The sequence below is a fragment of the Neofelis nebulosa genome, chromosome 17 (assembly GCF_028018385.1).
Source record: "Neofelis nebulosa isolate mNeoNeb1 chromosome 17, mNeoNeb1.pri, whole genome shotgun sequence".
NCBI lineage: Eukaryota > Metazoa > Chordata > Mammalia > Carnivora > Felidae > Neofelis > Neofelis nebulosa.
In genome coordinates, this window is record NC_080798.1 from 42,831,347 (window position 1) to 42,852,483 (window position 21,137).

Genomic DNA, 21,137 nt, shown 5'->3' on the forward strand with positions numbered 1-21,137 from the left:
TAAAAAAATTTTGTTTGAATAATAATTTGAGGGGGCACCTGGCTGGCTCAGTCTGAAAAGCATGTGATCCTTGATCTTGGGGTTGTGAGTTTGAGGGTGTATAAATTATTAAAAAAATAAACTTTAAAAAAATAAAATCTTTAAAAAGGTAATAATTTGAACACAGAGGTATAATTAGTATTTGATCCAGTATTTAGAACCAGCTATTGGACATTCTCTCAAAGGCAAAGACAATGTCTTATTTATCCCAATGACTAGCACATAGCTTGGTTCTTACCAAATGATGAAGAAATATTTAATGGATGAAAATTTAAGGATAGAAAGTTGTTTGACAAACTAAAACTTTAGATTCAACTTCATCTTGGCTACACTACAGAAAAATGTTTTGACCAACATGAATTTCTATACCCAGAGTATATTTTTCTATACACAACATGTTGTAGGTTATCTTCGTCTTTTGATTCAAGTACTTAGATATATAATGAACTTAATAGAAAAATCAAAGATACATATATGCATATTCAAATTCATGAAGTACAAATAGTATCTTAAATCAATGTGAAAAAGATCTTTTTTTAATGTTTATTTATTTTGAGAGAGAGAGAGACAGAGCATGAGTGGGGGAGGGGCAGAAAGAGAGAAAGAGAGAGAGAAACAATCTGAAGCACTCCAGGATCTGAGCTGTCAGCGCAGAGCCCGACATGGGACTTGAACTCATGAACCGCGAGATCATGACCTGAGCTAAAGTCAGGCACTTAACCAACTGAGCTACCCAGATACCCTGAAGTTTCTTTATTTAAAGAGAGACAGAGAGAAAGAATGCATGTGGGGGAGGGGATAGAGAGAGGGAGAGAGAGAGAATCCCAAGGAGACTCCACACTGTCAGTGCAGAGCCCAATGCAGGGCTCAAACTCAGGAACTAGGAGATCATGACCTGAGCCAAAGTTGGATGCTTAACCAACTGAACCACCCAGGCACCCCTAAAATTACTTTTTAGTAGTCTGTTAAAATATAACACGATGCTTGAAGGATAATGAAAAAAAGTTTTCATATTTTACCATTTTGTTCCGCAACAGCTCCTAATGTATATAAGGCTGCTTCTTTTACCATGCTATGTTCACTTGACTTTGCAAGATTTCTTATAAACATCAAACCACCAATTTCTCGAAAGTAAACACCTGCATTACCTACAAGATGTACAGACAAAAGAGAACATAAATGATATTATGATTCTTTTAAGGAGAAAATAAATCACATGAATATAGTAACATAACAAGTAGAGTGAGTTAAAGAAAAAGAGCTATGCATATTTCATATTTCAAAATACTAAAGAACTACAATCACAGATAAAAATTCACTATCACATCTTACTGTTTTGTTGACAAATTGAATGAATAGTGACCAAAGCTTCCTTTTGTGAAAAAGGGTTGTCCATTTGATACTTCAGACACTCCAACAGTAAGTTCAGATCAGTCTTCATTTCTAAAGAACAAAAATTTCACTTTTTTAAACCAAGTGTTATCTTTCAAACACTAACCATTTAAATTTCACTTTTTAAATTTCACTTTTTAAATACATATATTTATCATGTCTGTTTTCAAGATGAGTACATATTCCTTTTATAATCTATCCAACAGTAAAGATTAAAAAAAAAAAAAGAAAGATGTTCCTTAAATAAAAGAACTTGAAATGAACTTCTTGTAATTATTTGATTTTCCCCTCACATGAAATATAAGAATAGAAAATCCATGGGGTGCTTGGGTGGCTCAGTCAGCTAAGCATCCAACTTCAGCTCAGGTTGTGATCTTGCAGTTTGTGAGTTCAAGCCCCGCGTCAGGCTCTGTGCTGACAGCTCAGAGCCCAGAGCCTGCTCCAGATTCTGTGTCTCCCTCTCTCTCTCTCTCAAAAACAAATAAAACATTAAAAAAAATTTTTTGAAGAACAGAAAATCCAAATGCAGTATTATTCTCTTTAAATAAAGCTACACTGGTTTAAATATCTGCCATTTGGAAATAAAGTGAATGAAAATGAAAATACAACATATTAGAATTTGTGGGATGCTACCAACAGTATTTGAGAGGAAATTTACAACACTAAATGTTTATATTATAAAAGAAGAAAGGTCTCAAATTAATGACCTCAGCTTCAACCTTAAGAAACTATAAAAACAGTAAATTAAACCCAAAGTAAGTAGAAGGAAGGTAATAAAGATCAAAGCTAAAATCAATGATACTGAAAGCATTAAAACAATACAACTGGTTTTTGAGAAGATCAATAAAACTGATAAACCTCTAGACAAACTGATCAGGAGAAAGGAGCAAAGACACAAACTACAAATATCAGAATGAGAGATAAGGCACCATCATAGATTCTATAAATATTCAAAAGATAATGTTATGTGCAACTTCATATCTATAGATTCAATGGCTGAATGGTGAAGTGGACAAGTGAAATTAACAAATTGCTTTGAAGATACAAATTATCTCACCCAAGAAGAAACAGACAACCTAAATAGTACTACATCTATAAAAGAAATTGAAATCGTAGTTTAAAAACCTTCCTGTGAAGAAACCTCCAAGTTCAGATGGCGTCATTTGTAAACTCTCCCAAATGTTTAAGGAAGAAGTAATATCAACTCTACACAAACTTTCCCCAAAAGTTTGGAGAGAAGGAACACTTCCCAACTTGCTCTATGAGGTTAGCCTTATCCTTATACCGAAACCAAAGCCATTAGAAAGGAAAAAAAAGAAAACTACAGACCAATATCCTTCATGAACATTCATGTAAAAAGTCTAAACAATTTTAGCAAACTGAATCTAACAACATATTAAATAATAATACATCATGAACAAGTGGGTTTATCCTAAGAATGCATAGTTGGTTAAGATTTGAAAAATCAATTGATGTAATGTGATAAACTAACACGGAAAGCCATATGATCACCTCAATAGATGCAGAAAAAGCATCTGATAAAATCCAACATTCATTTCTAGTTAAAAAAATTTCAGCAAACTTGGAATAGAAGAAAAACTCCTCAACCTGAAAAAGTATATCCACAAAAACAAAACAAAACAAAACAAAACAAAACAAAAGCTCTATAGTATACATAATACTTAATAGAGAAAGACTGAATTCTTTCTCTCTGAGATCAGGAATAAGACAGAGATGTTTAATATTATACTGGGGAGTGTATCATTCTATTTAGCATTCCACTTAATATTGTACTAGAGAACCTAGCAGTGCCATCAAGTGAGAAAGAAATAAAAGGCATTCAAATTGGTAAGAAGGTAGTAAAACTATCTGCCTTCATGTACAACATGACCTTCTATATAGATAACCTGATGGAATCTACAAAAAAGCTACTAGACTAATAATGGAGTATAGTAGGATTTCAGCATATCCATTTAACATACAGAAATCAATTATATTTCTATATCCCTGCGGTAAAGTAATTGGAAATTGGTGTTTAAAAACAATGCCATTTATAATAGTATCAAAAACATGAAATAATTAGAGATATACCTAACAAAAGATATAAACAACATGTATACTAAAACCTCAAAAATATTGCTGAGAATTATTAAACAAGATTGAAATAAAGGGAGTGAAACACCTTTTTCATGGACTGGAGGACTAAATATTAAGATGTCAATTCCCCCAAATTGATCTATAGATTCAATTTAATCCCAACAGGCTTTTTAAAAATATGAATTGACAAGATGAACCCAAAATTCATATGGAAATGCAAGGGACCTATTAGCCAAACAATTCTGAAAAAGAAGAATAAAGCTTGAAGACTAAAACTATCTGATTTCAAGACTTCTTATAAAGCTACAGTAATCAAAAGAGTATAGTATTGCATTACCATACACAAATAGATCAATAAACTAGAATGCAGTCCAAAAATAAACTCATGCATATATGAATAGCTGATTTTTTACAAAGGCACAAATGCAATGCAGAGAAGAAAGGATAGCCTTTCCAACAAATGATGCTATAACAAACAGATATCTGTATTCAAAAACGTAACAAACCAAACTTGAATCAAACCATATACAAAAAGAAACTCAAAAAGGATTCAGATGTAATGTAAAATCTGGAACTATAAAACTTTTAAAAGATAACACAGGAGAAAAACTTTGCTACTTGGGCTGACATGAAAATTTCTTAGACACAGTATTATTAATACAATCTGTAGAAAAATAATGAATAAATTGTATTTCATCAAAATTTAAAACTTCATTCTCTTAGCAGTATTTTCCTTTTAAAAAAATTAATGTATTTATTTCTGGGGGAGAGAGAGAGAAAGAGAGAGACAGAGCACAAGCAGGGGAGGGGCAGGCAGAAAGGAGAACACAGAAACTGAAGCAGGTTCCAGGCTCCGAGCTGTCAGCACAGAGCCTGAAGCAGGGCTCAAACCCGTGAACCACAAGATCATGTCCAGAGCCAAAGTGGGACACTTAACTGGCTGAGGCATCCAGCACCCCAATAGTGTTTTCTGAAGTACAGAAAAGACAAACCACAAATGCAGAAAATCTTTATAAAACACATAGCTGATAAAATACATACATCCATAAAATATAAAGACATCTCAAAACTCAACAATAAGAGAACCAGCCCATAAAATAATGGGCAAAAGATCTGAACACTTCGATAAAAAATGTATACAAGTATCAAATAAGCACATGAAAAGATGATTAACACCATTAATCATTAGGGAAATGTAAATTAAAACCACAAGGAAATCCTATTACATGCCCACTAGACTGACCAAAATGTAAAAAGGCTGACCATAAAATATTTGGCAAGGATGCAAAAGAAGTGGAACTCTCATATATTGCTGGTGGATACACAAAATGGTACAACCACTTTGAAAGTTCAGCAGTTTCATAAATTGTTAAACATACACCTACCATTTGATCCAGCCATTTCACTCCTAAGAATTTACCCAAAAGGAAAGCAGGTTATGTGTCCATACGAAGACTTGTACACAAATGTTCATGGCAGCATTGTATGTAATAGCCAAAAACTGAAAACACCTGAAATGTCCATCAACAGATGAATGGATAAACAAATGACCATAAAATGGAATACTACTTAGCAATAAAAAGGAATTAACTATTGATATACACAACAACATGGATGAATCTCAAAATAATTACGCTGAGGGAAAGAAACTACACACAAAGAATATGTATTGTATTATTCCATGTACTGAAAAAAAAATTAAACTACTCTATAGTAACAGAAGGCAGATCAGTGGTCATTTGGGGAAAGTGGGTCAAGGAAGGGACGAAAAGAAGTATTATAAAGATGCATGAGGCTATATTCCCTATCCTGATTGTTGCTACTGTTTGCATGGATATGTGTATATGTGTGTGTGTGTGTGTTGTGACTTATCAAAATATAAACTTGAAATATTTATTTGCAACTAAAAATGAAAGATAATCATTTTCCCATAAAATTTTTTACCATACCCTTTAAACAATTTCTTCTCTTGGTTTTAAGGATTTTAAGTTGTATGTAGATTTTGACATAATGCTTGAATTAACATTTAAAGTTCTCAAAGATAGGGGCACCTGGGTGGCTCAAGTTGGTTAAGCTTCCAACTTTGGCTCAGGTCATGATCTCACGGTTCATGGGTTCAAGCCCCGGGTCGGGCTCTGTGCTGACAGCTCAGAACCTAGAGCCTGCTTCAGATTCTGTGTCTCCCTCTCTCTGCCCCTCCCCCACTCATGCTCGCTCATGTGCTCTCTAAGTAAAATAAAAACATTAAATAAAATTTTAATAGAAAAATTTTTTTCAAAAAAAAAAAAAGCTTTCAAAGATAAAGAATGAAGACAGGACATAAAAGTACAGAGGAACACACTAAAAGAAACTTAGATTTATTGTCAATATTTAGTCTTCCTCTTAAAGGAAATTCAACTGACAATTTGGTTTAATGAAATAATTCATGATCCAATTTGTTAGTGAAAAACCACAATACAAAGGTTATCACTAAGTTGTCTTGAAGCAACAGCAATCATTTATTGATCTTATTCTACATTAATAGAAACTGTAAAAAGGTTAGTTTGCCTGTATGGGTTATCAATAAACCTCTCATCAGCAACAACATGCCAAACAGGATTTTTGATGGAGCATAGTGATTTTCAATTCTAGGCACAACTGAAGAAAACAAGAAACTTCTTTATGTATTCCTCTATTCTCTCCTATACTCCCCTCTCATATTTTGATACTTTCTATTATAATCCCTCCCTTCCCAAAGCACCTAATGACATCTACGACCCAAGTTTTATCTTCCCCAGGCTATGAAACCTAGTTTCTTCAATAATTCCTGAAGAAAATAAACAAAAACTCAAGAATATACAATACAAAAGCACAAGCAATAAAAGAAAACTGGATAAATTGGACTTAAAATTGAAATTTTTTGAGCTTCAAAAGATATCATTAAGAATGTAAAAAGATAATTCACATATAAGGAAAGGAAGAATATACCTATAAATAAGGTATCTGATAAGGGGCTTGTGTTCATAACATATAAAGAACTCTAGGGGCGCCTGGGTGGCGCAGTCGGTTAAGCGTCCGACTTCAGCCAGGTCACGATCTCGCGGTCCGTGAGTTCGAGCCCCGCGTCAGGCTCTGGGCTGATGGCTCGGAGCCTGGAGCCTGTTTCCGGTTCTGTGTCTCCCTCTCTCTCTGCCCCTCCCCCGTTCATGCTATGTCTCTCTCTGTCCCAAAAATAAATAAAAAACGTTGAAAAAAAAAATTTTAAAAAAGAAAAAAAAAAAAAGAACTCTAAAACCTCAATAATAAAAAGATAATCCAATTAAAAAGCAAAGAATGGACATTTCTCCAAAAAAGATACACAAATGGTCAATTAAGTATATGAAAAGATGCTCAACAGCATTAGTCATTAAGGAAATACAAACCAGAACCACAATTAGAAACCACTTCACATCCACTAGAATGGCTACAATCGAAAAGACAGATTATGTCAAGTGTTGACCAAGGATCTGAAGAAATTGGGGCCCTTATACATTGCTGCAGGAATATAAAATGGTACAGCCACTTTGGCAAAAAGTCTGGCAATTCCTCAAAAGGCTAAACATAAATTTACCATAGACTCAGCAATTCTACTACCAAATATATACCCAAGAGAAATGAAAACCTATGGCACACAAAAACTTACACATGAACATTCATAGCAGCATTACTTGTAACTGCCAAACAGTGGAAACCCAAATTTCCACCAACTCTTAAATGGATAAACAAAATATGATATATCCATTCAATGAAATACTATTTGGCAATAAAAAGGAATGAAGATACTAGTACAACTTGAATAATTCTTGAAAATATTACGCTAAGGGGCGCCTGGGTGTCTCAGCTGGTTAAGCATCCGACTTCGGCTCAGGTCACGATCTCACTGTCTCTGAGTTCAAACCCCGCGTCGGCCTCTGTGCTGACTGCTCAGAGCCTGGAGCCTGTTTCAGATTCTGTGTCTCCCTCTCTCTCTGACCCTCCCCCGTTCATGCCCTGTCTCTCTCTGTCTCAAAAATAAATAAACATTAAAAAAAAATTAAAAAAAAATATATTACACTAAGTGAAGGAAGCCAGTCACAAAAGCCCACATATTCTATGATTCAATTTGTATGTCCAGAATAGGCAAGTCCAGAGACAGAAAACAGATTAGTGATTGCCTACAGTTGGGAGGGGGGTGTGATTGCTAAAGGGCATAGGGTTTCTTTGGGGGTGATAAAAATGCTCTAAAATTGATTGTGGTGATGGTTGCACAACAGTGTGAATATATTTAAAATAACTGAATTGTATACTTTGGTTGTTTTTCTTTTAATGTTTATTCATTTATTTTGAGGGGTGGGAAGAGGGGCAGCAAGACAGGAAGAGAGGCCCAAGCAGACTCTGTGCTAACAGCACAGAGCTTGATATGGGACTCGATCCTATGAATCGAACCATAAGATCATGACCTGAGCCAAAATCAAGAGTTGGATATTTAACCAACTGAGCCACCCAGGCACCTCTCTTCAGTCAAGCTTTTAAGATGAGTTAGGTATTGGGGCACCTGGGTGGCTCAGTCGGTTGGGCAAAAAACACTTAATTTTAGCTCAGATCATGATCTCAAGGTTCATGAGATCAAGCCCAACATCAGGCTCTATGAGCCAGCTTGGAATTCTCTCTCCCTCTCTCTCTGCCCCTCCCCCTGCACATACTCTCTCTCTCTTTCTCTCAAAATAAATAAACTTTAAAAAAAAGAAAAAAAAAGAGTTAGGTATTCGTAATGTCTCCAGATCCTTATTTCCCACCTAAACGTCAATATACTGCAATCTGTCTGAAATATATTAAATGTACTGGGTTTTTTTTTTTTTCAGTTTATCTATTTATTTTGAGAGAGAGAGAAAGGGGGAGTACAGAAGGGGCAGAGGGGATGGGGGAGACAGAGAATTTCAAACAGGCTCCACACTGGCAGTGCAGAGCCTGACACGGGACTCGAACCCACGAACCGTGAGATCATGACCTGAGACAAAACCAAGAGTTGGATGCTTAACCAACTGAGCCACTCAGGCACCCCTACTAAATTGACTATTAATAAAACAAATGGCCTCCTAAATACAAAATCTAGTGGACAATTCAGTCATCATCTATGGACACTTGACACTGAATAGCTCAAGCAATCTCTCTCATGGAAGTATTCTCCTAAAGCTGATTTCCAAAATTCCACATTCCTGACTCTCCATTCACCTTCCTGAAAAGTTTTTCTCACACTATAGATTTGAAGGGGTATGTGCACCCCACCAATGTTTACAGCAGCGTTATCAACAATAGCTATCAAACTATGGAGAGAGCCCAAATGTCTATCAACTGATAAATGGATAAAAAAGATGTGGCATATATATAATGGAACATTACTCAACCATCAAAAAAAAAAAAAAAAAAGAAATCTTGTCATGTGTAACAACTTGGATGGAGCTAGACAGAATGTATTATGCTAAGTAAAATAAATCAATCAGAGAAAGACAAATATATGATTCCACTCATATGTGGAATTTAAAAAGCAAAACAGATGAACATATGAGGGAGGGAGGAGAAGAAAGGGAAACACACCACAAGAGACTTAACGATAGAGAACTGAGGGTTGATGGAGGGAGTTGCATAGGAGATGGGCTGGATGCGTGATGAGGATTAAGTGGGGCACTTGTGATGAGTAATGGGTATTGTATGTAAGTAATGAATCACTGAATTCTACTTCCGAAACCAATACTGCACTGCATATTAACTAACTAAAATAGGGGTGCCTGGGTGGCTCAGTAGGTTAAGTGTCCAACTTCGGCTCAGGTCATGATCTCATGGTTCATAGGTTCGAGCCCCACGTCAGGCTCTGTGCTAACAGCTCAGGACCTGGAGCCCGCTTTGGATTTTGTGTATTCCTCTCTCTCTGCCCCTCTTCCACTTGTGCTCACTCTCTCTAAATTAAACATTAAAAAAATTTAATTAACTAGGGGTGCCTGGGTGGTTCAGTCGGTTAAGCATTCAACTTCGGCTCAGATTATGATCTCACAGTTTGAGTTCGAGTCCCACGTCGGGCTCTGTGCTGACAGCTGAGAGGCAGGAACCTACTTTGGATTCTGTGTCTCCTCCTCTCTCTGACCCTCCCCTGCTCGTGCTCTGTCTCTCAATAATAAATAAAAGTTAAAAAATATTTTTAAAAAATTTAATTAACTAAAATATAAAAAATTAAAAAAAAAATACATAAATGTTTTGGGATGCCTGGGTGGCTCAGTCAGTGAAGCATCTGACTTCAGCTCAGGTCATGATCTCACAGTTTGTGAGTTCAAGCCCCGCATTGGGCTCTGTGCTGACAGCTCAGAGCCCTGGAGCCAGCTTCTGATTCTGTGTCTCCCTTTCTCTCTCTACTCCTTCACCTTTCACGCTCTCTCTCTCTCTCTTTCTCTTTCAAAAATAAACAAACGTTAAAAAAAAAAAGAAATGTTTTTCTCAGTCTTTTTTTGAGGGCCCTCTTCCTCAGCCAAATCCTTATGTGATGGTGTGCATTAAGGAACACCATTCCCCATCCTTTTCTTTTTTAATATTTAATATTTCTGGTTAACCTCCTCCATGTCCATGGATTTAATTTCCATCTTTCAAAGGACAACTCTAAAATCTATATCTCCATGCATACTGTCATGGTGGTTCTCTCAGATTCCCAATATTCTTGTCTATGTCTCTATTAAAATGGCTATCATACGGTATTCTAATTATCAGCATGCCTTTTCCCATCAGAATGTCAGTGTCCTGAAATCAGTGTGACATGCAGGGTAGATGCACAATAAATATGCATGTAAATTGTTGAATGATTCTTTCATTTCCTGGATCCTGTGAGATAATCTGCAATATATCCTACAAATAGATCATAAAATTAATTCCAGATATATAATCCATTAATTTCTCACCTTGTAGCTTCTTTGTGTCTTCACTTTCCATGCTTGTCTGTATTCTTTTTCCTTATATTTCATCTATAAGATAAAGGTATTTTCTCAATTTAAATCAATGTTTGAGAATTCCAGAATTATAAATGCAAAAGTGTAGGGAAAAAAAAATTTCCTGAAGACAGAAGAGCAGGAACTGAATCTACAACTTATTAAATATGTGATACTGGGTGTGCTTAAGTTCCCTAAGGCTCAGTTTCCTCTTCTGTAAAATAGGAAATCCCTACTTCATAAAGTTGTTACAAGAATTAAATTTGAAAAATACATAAATGCATATGGCATTCTTAAGTATTACAGGCCTTCAACATAGTTTATTAAGTAAATATACACTTTGGTTGACTGAATCTAAATGACCCTCTTGTGGTTCTGCTTCCTTATTTTCTTTTCTTTCCTGTAAATTTTCATCCCATCATTTCTGATTGGTCACTCCATGAATTGGAAATTTAAAACACACACACACACACACACACACACACACACACACACACTTTAGAACTGCATTTCTCTACACAAGCTAAGCTTAATACTAAAATTTTGTTTTTCAACAATCCATGGTTTTTTCTTTTTTTTTTTTAATTTTTTTTTCAATATATGAAATTTATTGTCAAATTGGTTTCCATACAACACCCAGTGCTCATCCCAAAAGGTGCCCTCCCCAATACCCATCACCTGCCCTCTCTCCCCGCCCCCCCCATCAACCCTCAGTTTGTTCTCAGAATCCACGGTTTTTTCAACATAGTATTCCACTATTAAGCTAAAATCCTTGTTGATATACCACTTGTTAGAATTTTTAAAATAACTGGGAACCCTGATATGGCATTTCACATGCTAAACTGATTTTTTAGAAAAACTATCAGAGTCCAATTAACTTCTTAAAGCAATGAATCAGGACTCACAGAACTCTAGAATTCTTTTTTATTCCAACACTACATGGTTAAAAGGAGACAGCTACTGGGGCACCTGGGTGGCTCAGTTGGTTGAGCACCCAACTTTGGCTCAGGTCATGATCTCGCAGTCAGTGAATATGAACCCCAAGTCCGGCTCTGTGCTGACAGCTCAGAGCCTGGAGCCTGCTTCAGATTCTGTGTCTCCTTCTCTCTCTCTCTGCCCCTCCCCAACTCATGCTCTCTTTCTGTCTCTCACAAATAAACATTAAAAAAAAAAACAAAAAAACTAAAAATAAGAGATAGCTACTTATCCCTTCTATTTTTTTCTCACTCTCAAAATGAAAATAAAATTCCCAAATAAAAAAATTAATAGTAAATGTGATAATCTTTTATAAAATAATATATAAATGTATACCAGGTTTGCCATTTTTTTAAACCTAAATATTCCATTAAAAGAAGGATGCTTGGGTACATTATAGTATATTTACAGGATACTGTTACAAGAATACTGATGTTTACTTGAAATGTTTAATAACAAGGAAAAATGCTTGTGTTACAATTAATCAACAATGGCAGGACTCAAGCTTTTATCTACAGCATGATCCCAATTATGCAGAGGAAATCATAAAATAAAACTACATGGAAAACAACATGTTAACACTTGTTTTAAGCTGGTGGTTCTATGGTGTCTTATCCTACTTTTTCTATTTTTCACAATTTTTATAATAATAAAAGCTTCGAACATTCAAGTCCTATAACAGGCCAGGCTATGTTCTGCAAAACTTACAAATATTATCCTTCTAGTTTTTACAACAACCCTAAGAGGGAGTTATAAAGATGAAGACTGAGAAGGAGAGGGTAAACAATTTGCCCAACTCCAAACAGCTAGTGAGTGCCAGAGCTGGAATGAGCACCAAGAAAATCTGAGGCCATGCCCTACACTCTTATCCTCTACTACACCTTCTTCCATATGTAAACATGCATTTCCTTTGAGAATATGGGTTAGGATTTGGAATAGGAAGAGTAAATTAAAAAAAAACCAAACAAAAAAAAAAAAAAAAAAAAAAATGGACTATGGACTACATGTATCACATGTGGAGGTTTTTTTGCTTTGTGAAGGAGTATAAGGACTATTTCTTTAGTTTTAATTAGTCAACCTATTCTGCCTTTAAATATAATTTTATTTTTACAAAGCTTTAAAAACTAAATGTATTGAAATTGAAACTGACAGAACACATTACCTTCTATTCCCCTTTGTCTTTCTTATATTGTTTTCTAATAAATGACACAATAAAATGGAACTTTCCAGGGGCTCCTGGGTGGCTCAGTTGGTTAAGCATCCCACTTCAGTCATGATCTCATGGCTCATGAGTTCGAGACCCACATTGAGGCCTGTGCTGACAGCTTGGAGCCTGGAGCCTGCTTCAGATTCTGTGTCTACCTCTCTCGCTCTCTCTCTCTCCCCGTCCCCTGCTCATGCTCTGTCTCTCTCTCAAAAAAAAAAAAAAAAAAAAAAAAATTAAAGTTTTCCAAGTACCTAGTAGCATTAATACAAGTCATTTATTTACTAGCTAAGTGCTTAGAAACATCAACAGCAGGGGCGCCTGGGTGGCGCAGTCGGTTAAGCGTCCGACTTCAGCCAGGTCACGATCTCGCGGTCCGTGAGTTCGAGCCCCGCGTCAGGCTCTGGGCCGATGGCTCGGAGCCTGGAGCCTGTTTCCGATTCTGTGTCTCCGTCTCTCTCTGCCCCTCCCCCGTTCATGCTCTGTCTCTCTCTGTCCCAAAAATAAAAAAATTAAAAATGTTGAAAAAAAAAAAAAAAAAAAAAAAAAAAAAAAAAAAAAAAAAAAAAAAGAAACATCAACAGCAAAGGGCAAGTTATAACTTTCAAGGGATAATTATAAAACTATATTTTAAATTATGAAATATAGACTATTCCCCAAAACAAAAGCATCTGTTCAATAAAACAGACAGTGTTTTCAGTAATTTAGTGAAGATGCAAATTGTGAGAAGCAAGATTGCAAAATTATTTGCTGTATTCTCACAAGGGGAAAAAAAGGATTTTTCCAGGTAACAGAAGAAACTATTCCATTTACAGGTTTAACTCAAGGTACTCCCCAAAACAGTGCTGTTAAATTCAAATTTAAGCAAGAAAACTATCTGAACGTTACTCTTTTACTTGGCATAGAAAATGTTAACATGAAAAGCTTTTTTGAAATTTAAGTACTACCCCGAAATATCAGAACGATAAATGAAATCTTTCTCTGTAAGGCTGGCAGGCTGAAAATCCCACCACTAAATGCCATCACTAAGTTCTTGACAGTGGATGCCCAGCTTGGACTCACACACAGTAGAAATTTTCCTGAAACTAGGGGAAACAAGGGGGAAAGGGCCAATAGGCAAAAAAAATTGCTGTTACAGTTTAGCTTGAGAAATAAGAGGTGCAGGGGCGCCTGGGTGGCGCAGTCGGTTAAGCGTCCGACTTCGGCCAGGTCACGATCTCGCGGTCAGTGAGTTCGAGCCCCGCGTCAGGCTCTGGGCTGATGGCTCGGAGCCTGGAGCCTGTTTCCGATTCTGTCTCCCTCTCCCTCTGCCCCTCCCCCGTTCATGCTCTGTCTCTCTCTGTCCCAAAAATAAATAAAACACGTTGGAAAAAAAAAAAAAAAATTTAAAAAAAAAAAAAAAAAAAGAAATAAGAGGTGCAGAAAACAAGCTGAGTGAGGGTACGAGGAGCTCACTCTGCGTTCACATTCCCAGACTCAGTAGACTGGAGCAGCCTTTATGCATTAAAACTCATCACCTCTTCCCAGTTTGCACAGGAAGGCAATGCCCGATCTTTCCAAGTAGGGAAGGCTACCCCCACCCTCTTTTCCCAGTTTGCACTCATTAACACCAAGGCCTGGCTCACCTAAAGAGCTGGGAGAACTCTTTTCGAAGAGCAGTGGTCTTCCCCAGGTTCGTGTTAGACCAGGACTCTGCAACTCCTGCCAGGGACGGGGTACTGGTTAAGGGCGTGAGTCCCGCCCCGCCACCGGCGACTCCTGAGCAGCGGGCGCGCCGCTCAAGTGCTGTGGCCCACGCGGTCGGGCCCAAGGTCTGAGAAAGGGCCTCACCAGTGGTTCCCACCCCTCCGATACACCAGAATCCTCTGGCGAGAGGCCTCTGGATTCTCAAGTACAATCAGGGTTGGAAACTGCCGGGCTCCAGAGGCCTGACCAAATGGTACGTGGCAATTCTCTTTTTCCCATGAGCTGCGGTGGGGGCTGCGGCCGGGGTCGGCCGCTTCCTGAGGAAGGCCCCTTCCGGCCAGTTCAATCCCCTCAACGGGTTAGGAAGGGAATAGGGAGGCATCCCTCATCCCAGCCGCTGAGGGCCGACCGGGGCCTACTGGCTGCAGTCTACCTTCCAGAGGAGACCACTGGCAGATGCGGGGGCAGGGCAGGGCCCGAACGCGCAGGGAGTGGAGGCCGTGACCTTTACCGTCAAGCTGCGGCGTGCCGTTTCTGTGCTTCCTCCCTCGAAGCCCGCCTACAAACAAGACGCTCCACTCCGTTTCCCGCTCAGCAGGCCAGGCATACTTCCGCTGGGCGGAACTGGGACTTCCGGCCGCTCTCGCCCGCCCACACGCGGTGTCTCCCCACAGACAGACGCTCCCCGAAGTCCCCAGGGCGGGTCGTGGGTAGCAAGAGTACGAATGCAGTGTCCACGAGTGGTGGAAAGTCACAACGTGGAGGGGAAATCTTCTGAGCTCATCGCTCCGGGTTTTTAGGGCTTTTTTTTTTGCTCAGAGGGGCTTTCACCACAAGGAGTTAGGAGAGCCGGCTCCAGGTCCATGAGACCAGGTCAGAGACTGTGGCAGCAGGGCACAGCATGGGTTAAGGGGCCCTCCGAGCCCCAAGCCTGGCCCTCAGTCCTCTCTCCCAATCTTGTCTTTGTTTTCTGATAAAACTATACGTCTGAAATATCTGCCTTTTCTTGTAGTCATGGTTGGAAGAGGTCCTTCGCTAAAATCTACACATGGGATAAATTCATTATTTAATTAAGACTGTAAGAGGGGCGCCTGGGTGGCGCAGTCGGTTAAGCGTCCAACTTCAGCCAGGTCACGATCTCGCGGTCTGTGAGTTCGAGCCCCGCGTCAGGCTCTGGGCTGATGGCTCGGAGCCTGGAGCCTGTTTCCGATTCTGTGTCTCCCTCTCTCTCTGCCCCTCCCCCGTTCATGCTCTGTCTCTCTCTGTCCCAAAAATAAAAATTAAAAAAAAAAAAAAAAAAAAAATTAAGACTGTAAGAAAAAATACACTTAAAGCTGTTTCTAATGAAACACAAGAGATTTTTATAAGTAACTAATTAGCAAGCCAGAAATAATGAACTCAATTAGAAATGGGTAACTTTTATTCTCCCAGAAATTGACTGCTTCCTTTCCCCTCCCCCACAGAGAACAAGACAACATTATTACAAATGAGAACAATGTTTATTAAGGAAACAATTTAACACTTCTCCCTTAGCAGAATTTTACAGACTAGAGCACAACCTGAAGGCCATTACAGTTTAAATCACTGACACACGACATAGGGTGCTTATTCTACAACTGGAAAGTTGCTGAAGTTTGTGACATGCCACTATAGATATAAGTATTATTAAAAATTACAAACTGTTTGGTGATTATTTTGATAACCTCCTGAGCAGCAGCTCCTGCAAGGAAAAAGGAGAAGAGCAAATCTTTGAAAAAGGTAAATTTCAAGTCATATAAAAATATTCAATTATGTAAAGAAAACCTTTCTGTTCCAAAAAGAAAGTTGTTTAAAAATAAGCCAAGGGGCGCCTGGGTGGCGCAGTCGGTTAAGCGTCCGACTTCAGCCAGGTCACGATCTTGCGGTCTGTGAGTTCGAGCCCCGCGTCGGGCTCTGGGCTGATGGCTCGGAGCCTGTTTCTGATTCTGTGTCTCCCTCTCTCTGACCCTCCCCCGCTCATGCTCTGTCTCTCTCTGTCCCAAAAATAAATAAAAAACGTTGAAAAAAAAATTAAAAAAAAAAAAAAATAAATAAAAATAAGCCAAAACAGGAGCGCCTGGGTGGCTCAGTCGGTTAAGTGTCCGACTTCGGCTCAGGTCATGATCTCGCGGTCTGTGAGTTCAAGCCCCGCATCGGGCTCTGTGCTGAAAGCTCAGAGCCTGGAGCCTGTTTCAGATTCTGTGTCTCCCTCTCTCTCTGACCCTCCCCCGTTCATGCTCTGTCTCTCTCTGTCTCAAAAATAAGTAAACGTTAAAAAAAAAAAAAGTTAAAAAAAATTTTTTTTAAATAAGCCAAAACAAAGCTTACTGAGTCACATCAAAATCAAGGACTACAATTTTTTATAACTATGTTATTAAAGGAAATAAAAATCTGTCCTATACATTCACACGTTGGGCTATTATGCCACAGATTAAAAGAATGAATTATTTTTAATTGTGGTGGCAAGATATACTACGTAAAAAAGTCAAAACAGTAGTATAGTTGATTGTACTTTTTAAAAAAATACATATAGACAGAAAAGATTCTCAAAGACCACCCAGACCACCCTTCTGTTGCACTTGAATTTTACCTTGTGCATATTTTACTTTTATAATAAAACAGGGGTAAAGGTATATTTGTTCTAAATACATCTATAATTTGGAAACGATCCACATTAAATACTGCCAGGTTGCCATATTATACTCAGTAATAGACTTATACAGTAGTGAGTTTTGAGCAATTACTCAAAGAAAACAATAGAAAAAACAAAAAACTACCAACAGAAAAATTCTTCATCTTTTATAATATTCACATTCATTGATTCAATAAAATATGAGACTCTATTACATACCAGATCCTCTTCTAGGCGCTAGGAATAAAGAACAAAAGACAAAAACCCTTGCCTTCATGGATCTTACTTTTAACTAGTAAGGGAAAGATAATTTGCAAATTAGTAAAATGTATAGAAATGTATAGAAATGACCCTAAGGACTAAGGAGAAAAAGCAAGGAAGGGGGACACATATGAGTGGAAGAACAGGGACTCAGTTTTAAATTGAGGAGTCAGGAATGGCCTCATGCAACGAAAGTAACATTTAAACAAAGACCTGAAAGAAGTGAGGGAATACAATGGTGTTGTGCAGAATACAAAACACACATGTTAGGGACTGAATGTCCTCAAAATTCATGTTAAATCTGTAATACCCAATGTGATAATATTTGGAGGTGAAGAGGATACTGGAGGTCTTTGGGAAGTAAACAGGATTAGATGAGGTCATGGGCTGGGGTCCTCACAAAGGGTTTAGTGCCCATATAAGAAGAGACCCCCAAGAGCTGTGTCCCATCTGTCCTCTCCCCTCCCTGCACAAAAAGGTTATGGCACACAGCAAGATGATAGCCGCCTACAAGCCCTGGACAGGCTTCCTAGAAAACAACCGTGCTGGCCCTGACCTTGGACTTCCAGCTTCCAAAGTTTTTTGTTTTTTGTTTTAAAGTTTATTTATTTATTTTGAGAGAGAGACAGAGAGAGCAAGTGGAGGAGGGGCAGGGAGAGAGGAAGAGAAAGAACCCCCAGCAGGCTCCTTGCTGTCAGCACAGAGCCTGATGCAGGGCTTGACCCCACAAACTGTAAGATCATGACCGGAGCCAAAACTAAGAGTCAGACACTTAACTGACTGAGCCACCCAGGCACTCTTCAACTTCCAAAGTTTTTATGAAAGAGTGGTAATTTTCATTTAAAAAGTATTTATTTGAGAGAGAGAGAGAGAGAGAGAGAGAGAGAGAGAGAGGAAAGGGCAGGGAAAGAGAGAATCCCAAGCCGACTCCACTCTGTCAGCACAGAGCCCGATGCAGGGCTCGAACCCACGAATCGTGAGATCATGACCTGAGCCAAAACCAAGAGTTGGATGCTTAACCAACTGAACCACCCAGGTGCCCCAGAGATGGTAATTTTCAGTTGGGCCTTGAAGAACAGGAAGATTTTAGATGTGCCAGAAATAAGGAGATTTAAGGCAAATGGCCCTGAAAGTTAAGGATTGAAGGAACAGGAAATCAAAGGCATGTCTGGGGGAAAAGGAAGTCACTTGAAAAAACCAAGGGCAGAAAGGCTGAGTGGAATCAGAACACAGTGTATTTTTAATGTTAAATAAGGGACTCTGGACTTGTTTTCTGAAGACGATTGTAGTGTGTATGTGTTTACTGGCAGGGCAGAAGGTTAATTAAGTGAGAGACATGATCAGAGCTATGCTTTAGAAAAATTAATGACTCTTCACTTTAAGATGGACAGCGGTGGGAGAGATGCAAAGCAGAAAGACCAGTGAAATAAACTAAACAGAACATCCTGCTTCACTGACTTCCCTAGTTAAAATAGCTATGAAAACAAAAGTTCATAATTGTACTGTGTAACCACAGATGCCAGTCTTCTCATCTGTGGAACTCACCTCCTAAGAACGCAGCAATGGTGTGTGGCTCAGCAGCTCCATATCGGCAACTACAGAAAAGGATGGAGACGTGAACTTAGATTAGCCTTATGACAGGACAGGTATTATCTCTCATATGCCTTAAAACATACTCACAATTCATGGACATAATCATCTTTCACCATTACAGATAATCCATATTCCTGAAGGAAGCCAGTGAGACAAGACTTCAGCTTTCCTATATCTTCTTCAACCTGGTAGTTAGATACCCCTACAAATACATAATGTAAATCAATTTTCATTAAAGTAAATACGCAATTCAAAACCAATGGCTCTTTTTAAAATCCAGTTTTAGGTGTTCTAATCAATATAGTAAGGTATGAAACTGAAGAACAAAAATAACAGAAAGCATGAGACCAATATTTACTATCACAAAGCTGTAACAATCAAAGAAACCATCTAAAACCTATTAAAAATTCAAGTTAGGCAAATCTGCTTTGTTTACTGCTCTATATCCAGTATCTAGAAGAGTATCCAGCACATAATTGGTGTCCAAGAATTATCTGATGGAAGAATTGAATGAATAAGTATGTCTTATTTACACACTTTATAAAAAATTAGGGTGTTTAAAAAATATTATGGTGTTTATTATCCATTTCCAGGAAATTAAATGACACTGAAGACATATAGCTATAATAATAAGTAACATTTATTGAATTAATAAATGCTGGACAGTGTTCTAAGTACCATTTATATTAATTGGTTTAATCCTTACAACACTCCTATGAAATAGGTACTATCATTATCCCTGTTTATAGGTGAGAAAACTGAGGCACAGACAGATTAAGTTATTTGCCTGAGTTACTTAGCTCGTAAGTAGCAAAACTGGGATATGAGCCCAGGCAGTTCTTAATGATTCAACTGTAATGTTTCCAAACATTATTATTTCCAAGCTATTATTATTTCTTCTGGAAGGAAAAATATAATTGCTGTAATATTCAAGTGTTTTATTTTTTTTTTTAATTTTTTTTTCAACGTTTTTTATTTATTTTTGGGACAGAGAGAGACAGAGCATGAACGGGGGAGGGGCAGAGAGAGAGGGAGACACAGAACCGGAAACAGGCTCCAGGCTCCGAGCCATCAGCCCAGAGCCTGACGCGGGGCTCGAACTCACGGACCGCGAGATCGTGACCTGGCTGAAGTCGGACGCTTAACCGACTGCGCCACCCAGGCGCCCCATATTCAAGTGTTTTTAAAATATCAATATTTTTGGGGGTGCCTGGATGACTTAGTCAGTTGAACGTTTAACTTCGGCTCAGGTCATGATCTCATGGCTCATGGGTTCAAGCCCTGAGTTAGGCTCTGTGCTGGCAGCTAAGAGCCTGGAGCCTGCTTTGGATTCTGTCTCCGTCTCTCTCTGCCCCTCCCCTGTTCACACTCTACTTCTCTCTCAAAAATAAACATTAAAAAAAATTTTAAATATCAGTATTTTTTGGCTCCTCTAGTTTAAAAACTATCACTACTCTTCCTCATAACACCAACCCTTTACTAAATACTTACAAGGTGCCACATAGTATTAAATGATTTTCATACATTACCTATATAACCTTTACAAACTGGTAAATACTATTATCACTATTCCATAAATGAGAGAACTGAGATTTGAAGGGAAATAGTGATTCACCCAAGGTCAAGAGACAGTAAGTGACAGAGCTTGGAAGCCTGTGCTCTATGTGGTAGCTAGTCTCCCAAGATGGCTCCCCAATGAACGCTCCTTTGTGCCCTCATGTAGTCCCATCCCACTGTTAATCTAAACTGGCCCTGTGAAGCCAACAGAACATGATGTAAGTGATGCCGTGTTCTAAGGCTTCTGAGGCTAACTCCTAAAATACCTTGTACTTTCCACCTGGATCTTTTGGAATGTTAACTTTGGGGAAGCAAGCCACCATGTAAACAGCCTACCCTAGAATACTATGCTAAAAGGAAGCCCCAGTTAGCCATGGAAAGATACCTGACTAGCCCCCAAGCAGTTCCAACTATCCCAACTAAAGTGCCAGTCAATGAGTGAAAATGTCATCTTGGATGTCCAGCTCAGTGAAACCTTCAGAATGACTCCAGCCCCAGGCATCATGCAACTCCATGAGTTCCCCTCTCCCCAGTGAGAACTGCCTAACTGAGCCCAGCCAATCCACAAAATCACAAGATAATAATTTACTGTTTTAACTATGTTTGGGGATGATTTGTTATGCAATAAACCAAAAATACAAGCTAATCAAACAATACACATAAAGTAATACATATTCAGTGTTTATTCCTTTTCTTTCTTTTGGTAAGCTTGCTCATT

The 21,137-nt window shown here is 38.4% G+C and overlaps 2 protein-coding genes across 11 annotated transcripts in view; both read right to left on the reverse strand.

Moving 5' to 3' along the window:
* Positions 1–15,377, reverse strand: part of TERB1 (telomere repeat binding bouquet formation protein 1) — a 46,807-nt gene extending 31,430 nt beyond the window's left edge. For 2 of the 6 annotated variants that reach the window (XM_058707212.1, XM_058707213.1), the window contains exons 1-4: positions 14,298–14,827; positions 10,467–10,529; positions 1,372–1,482; positions 1,059–1,187 (exon numbers count right to left, since the gene is read on the reverse strand). In XM_058707212.1, the coding sequence (XP_058563195.1) occupies positions 1,059–1,187; positions 1,372–1,482; positions 10,467–10,497 (271 nt within the window). In that variant the 5' untranslated portion in view covers positions 10,498–10,529; positions 14,298–14,827. Of the gene's footprint in view, positions 1–1,058; positions 1,188–1,371; positions 1,483–4,913; positions 5,036–10,466; positions 10,530–14,297; positions 14,830–14,869 lie in introns of those variants that run through there. The other 4 variants (XM_058707210.1, XM_058707214.1, XM_058707209.1 and 1 more) reach the window with 4 other exon arrangements.
* A 458-nt stretch (positions 15,378–15,835) lies between these two features.
* NAE1 (NEDD8 activating enzyme E1 subunit 1) overlaps positions 15,836–21,137 on the reverse strand; it is a 46,107-nt gene continuing 40,805 nt past the window's right edge. For all 5 annotated transcript variants that reach the window (XM_058708704.1, XM_058708705.1, XM_058708703.1 and 2 more), the window contains 3 exons: positions 18,950–19,064; positions 18,815–18,864; positions 15,836–16,078 (listed from right to left, as the gene is read on the reverse strand). In XM_058708704.1, the coding sequence (XP_058564687.1) occupies positions 15,969–16,078; positions 18,815–18,864; positions 18,950–19,064 (275 nt within the window). In that variant the 3' untranslated portion in view covers positions 15,836–15,968. The remainder of the gene's footprint in view (positions 16,079–18,814; positions 18,865–18,949; positions 19,065–21,137) is intronic.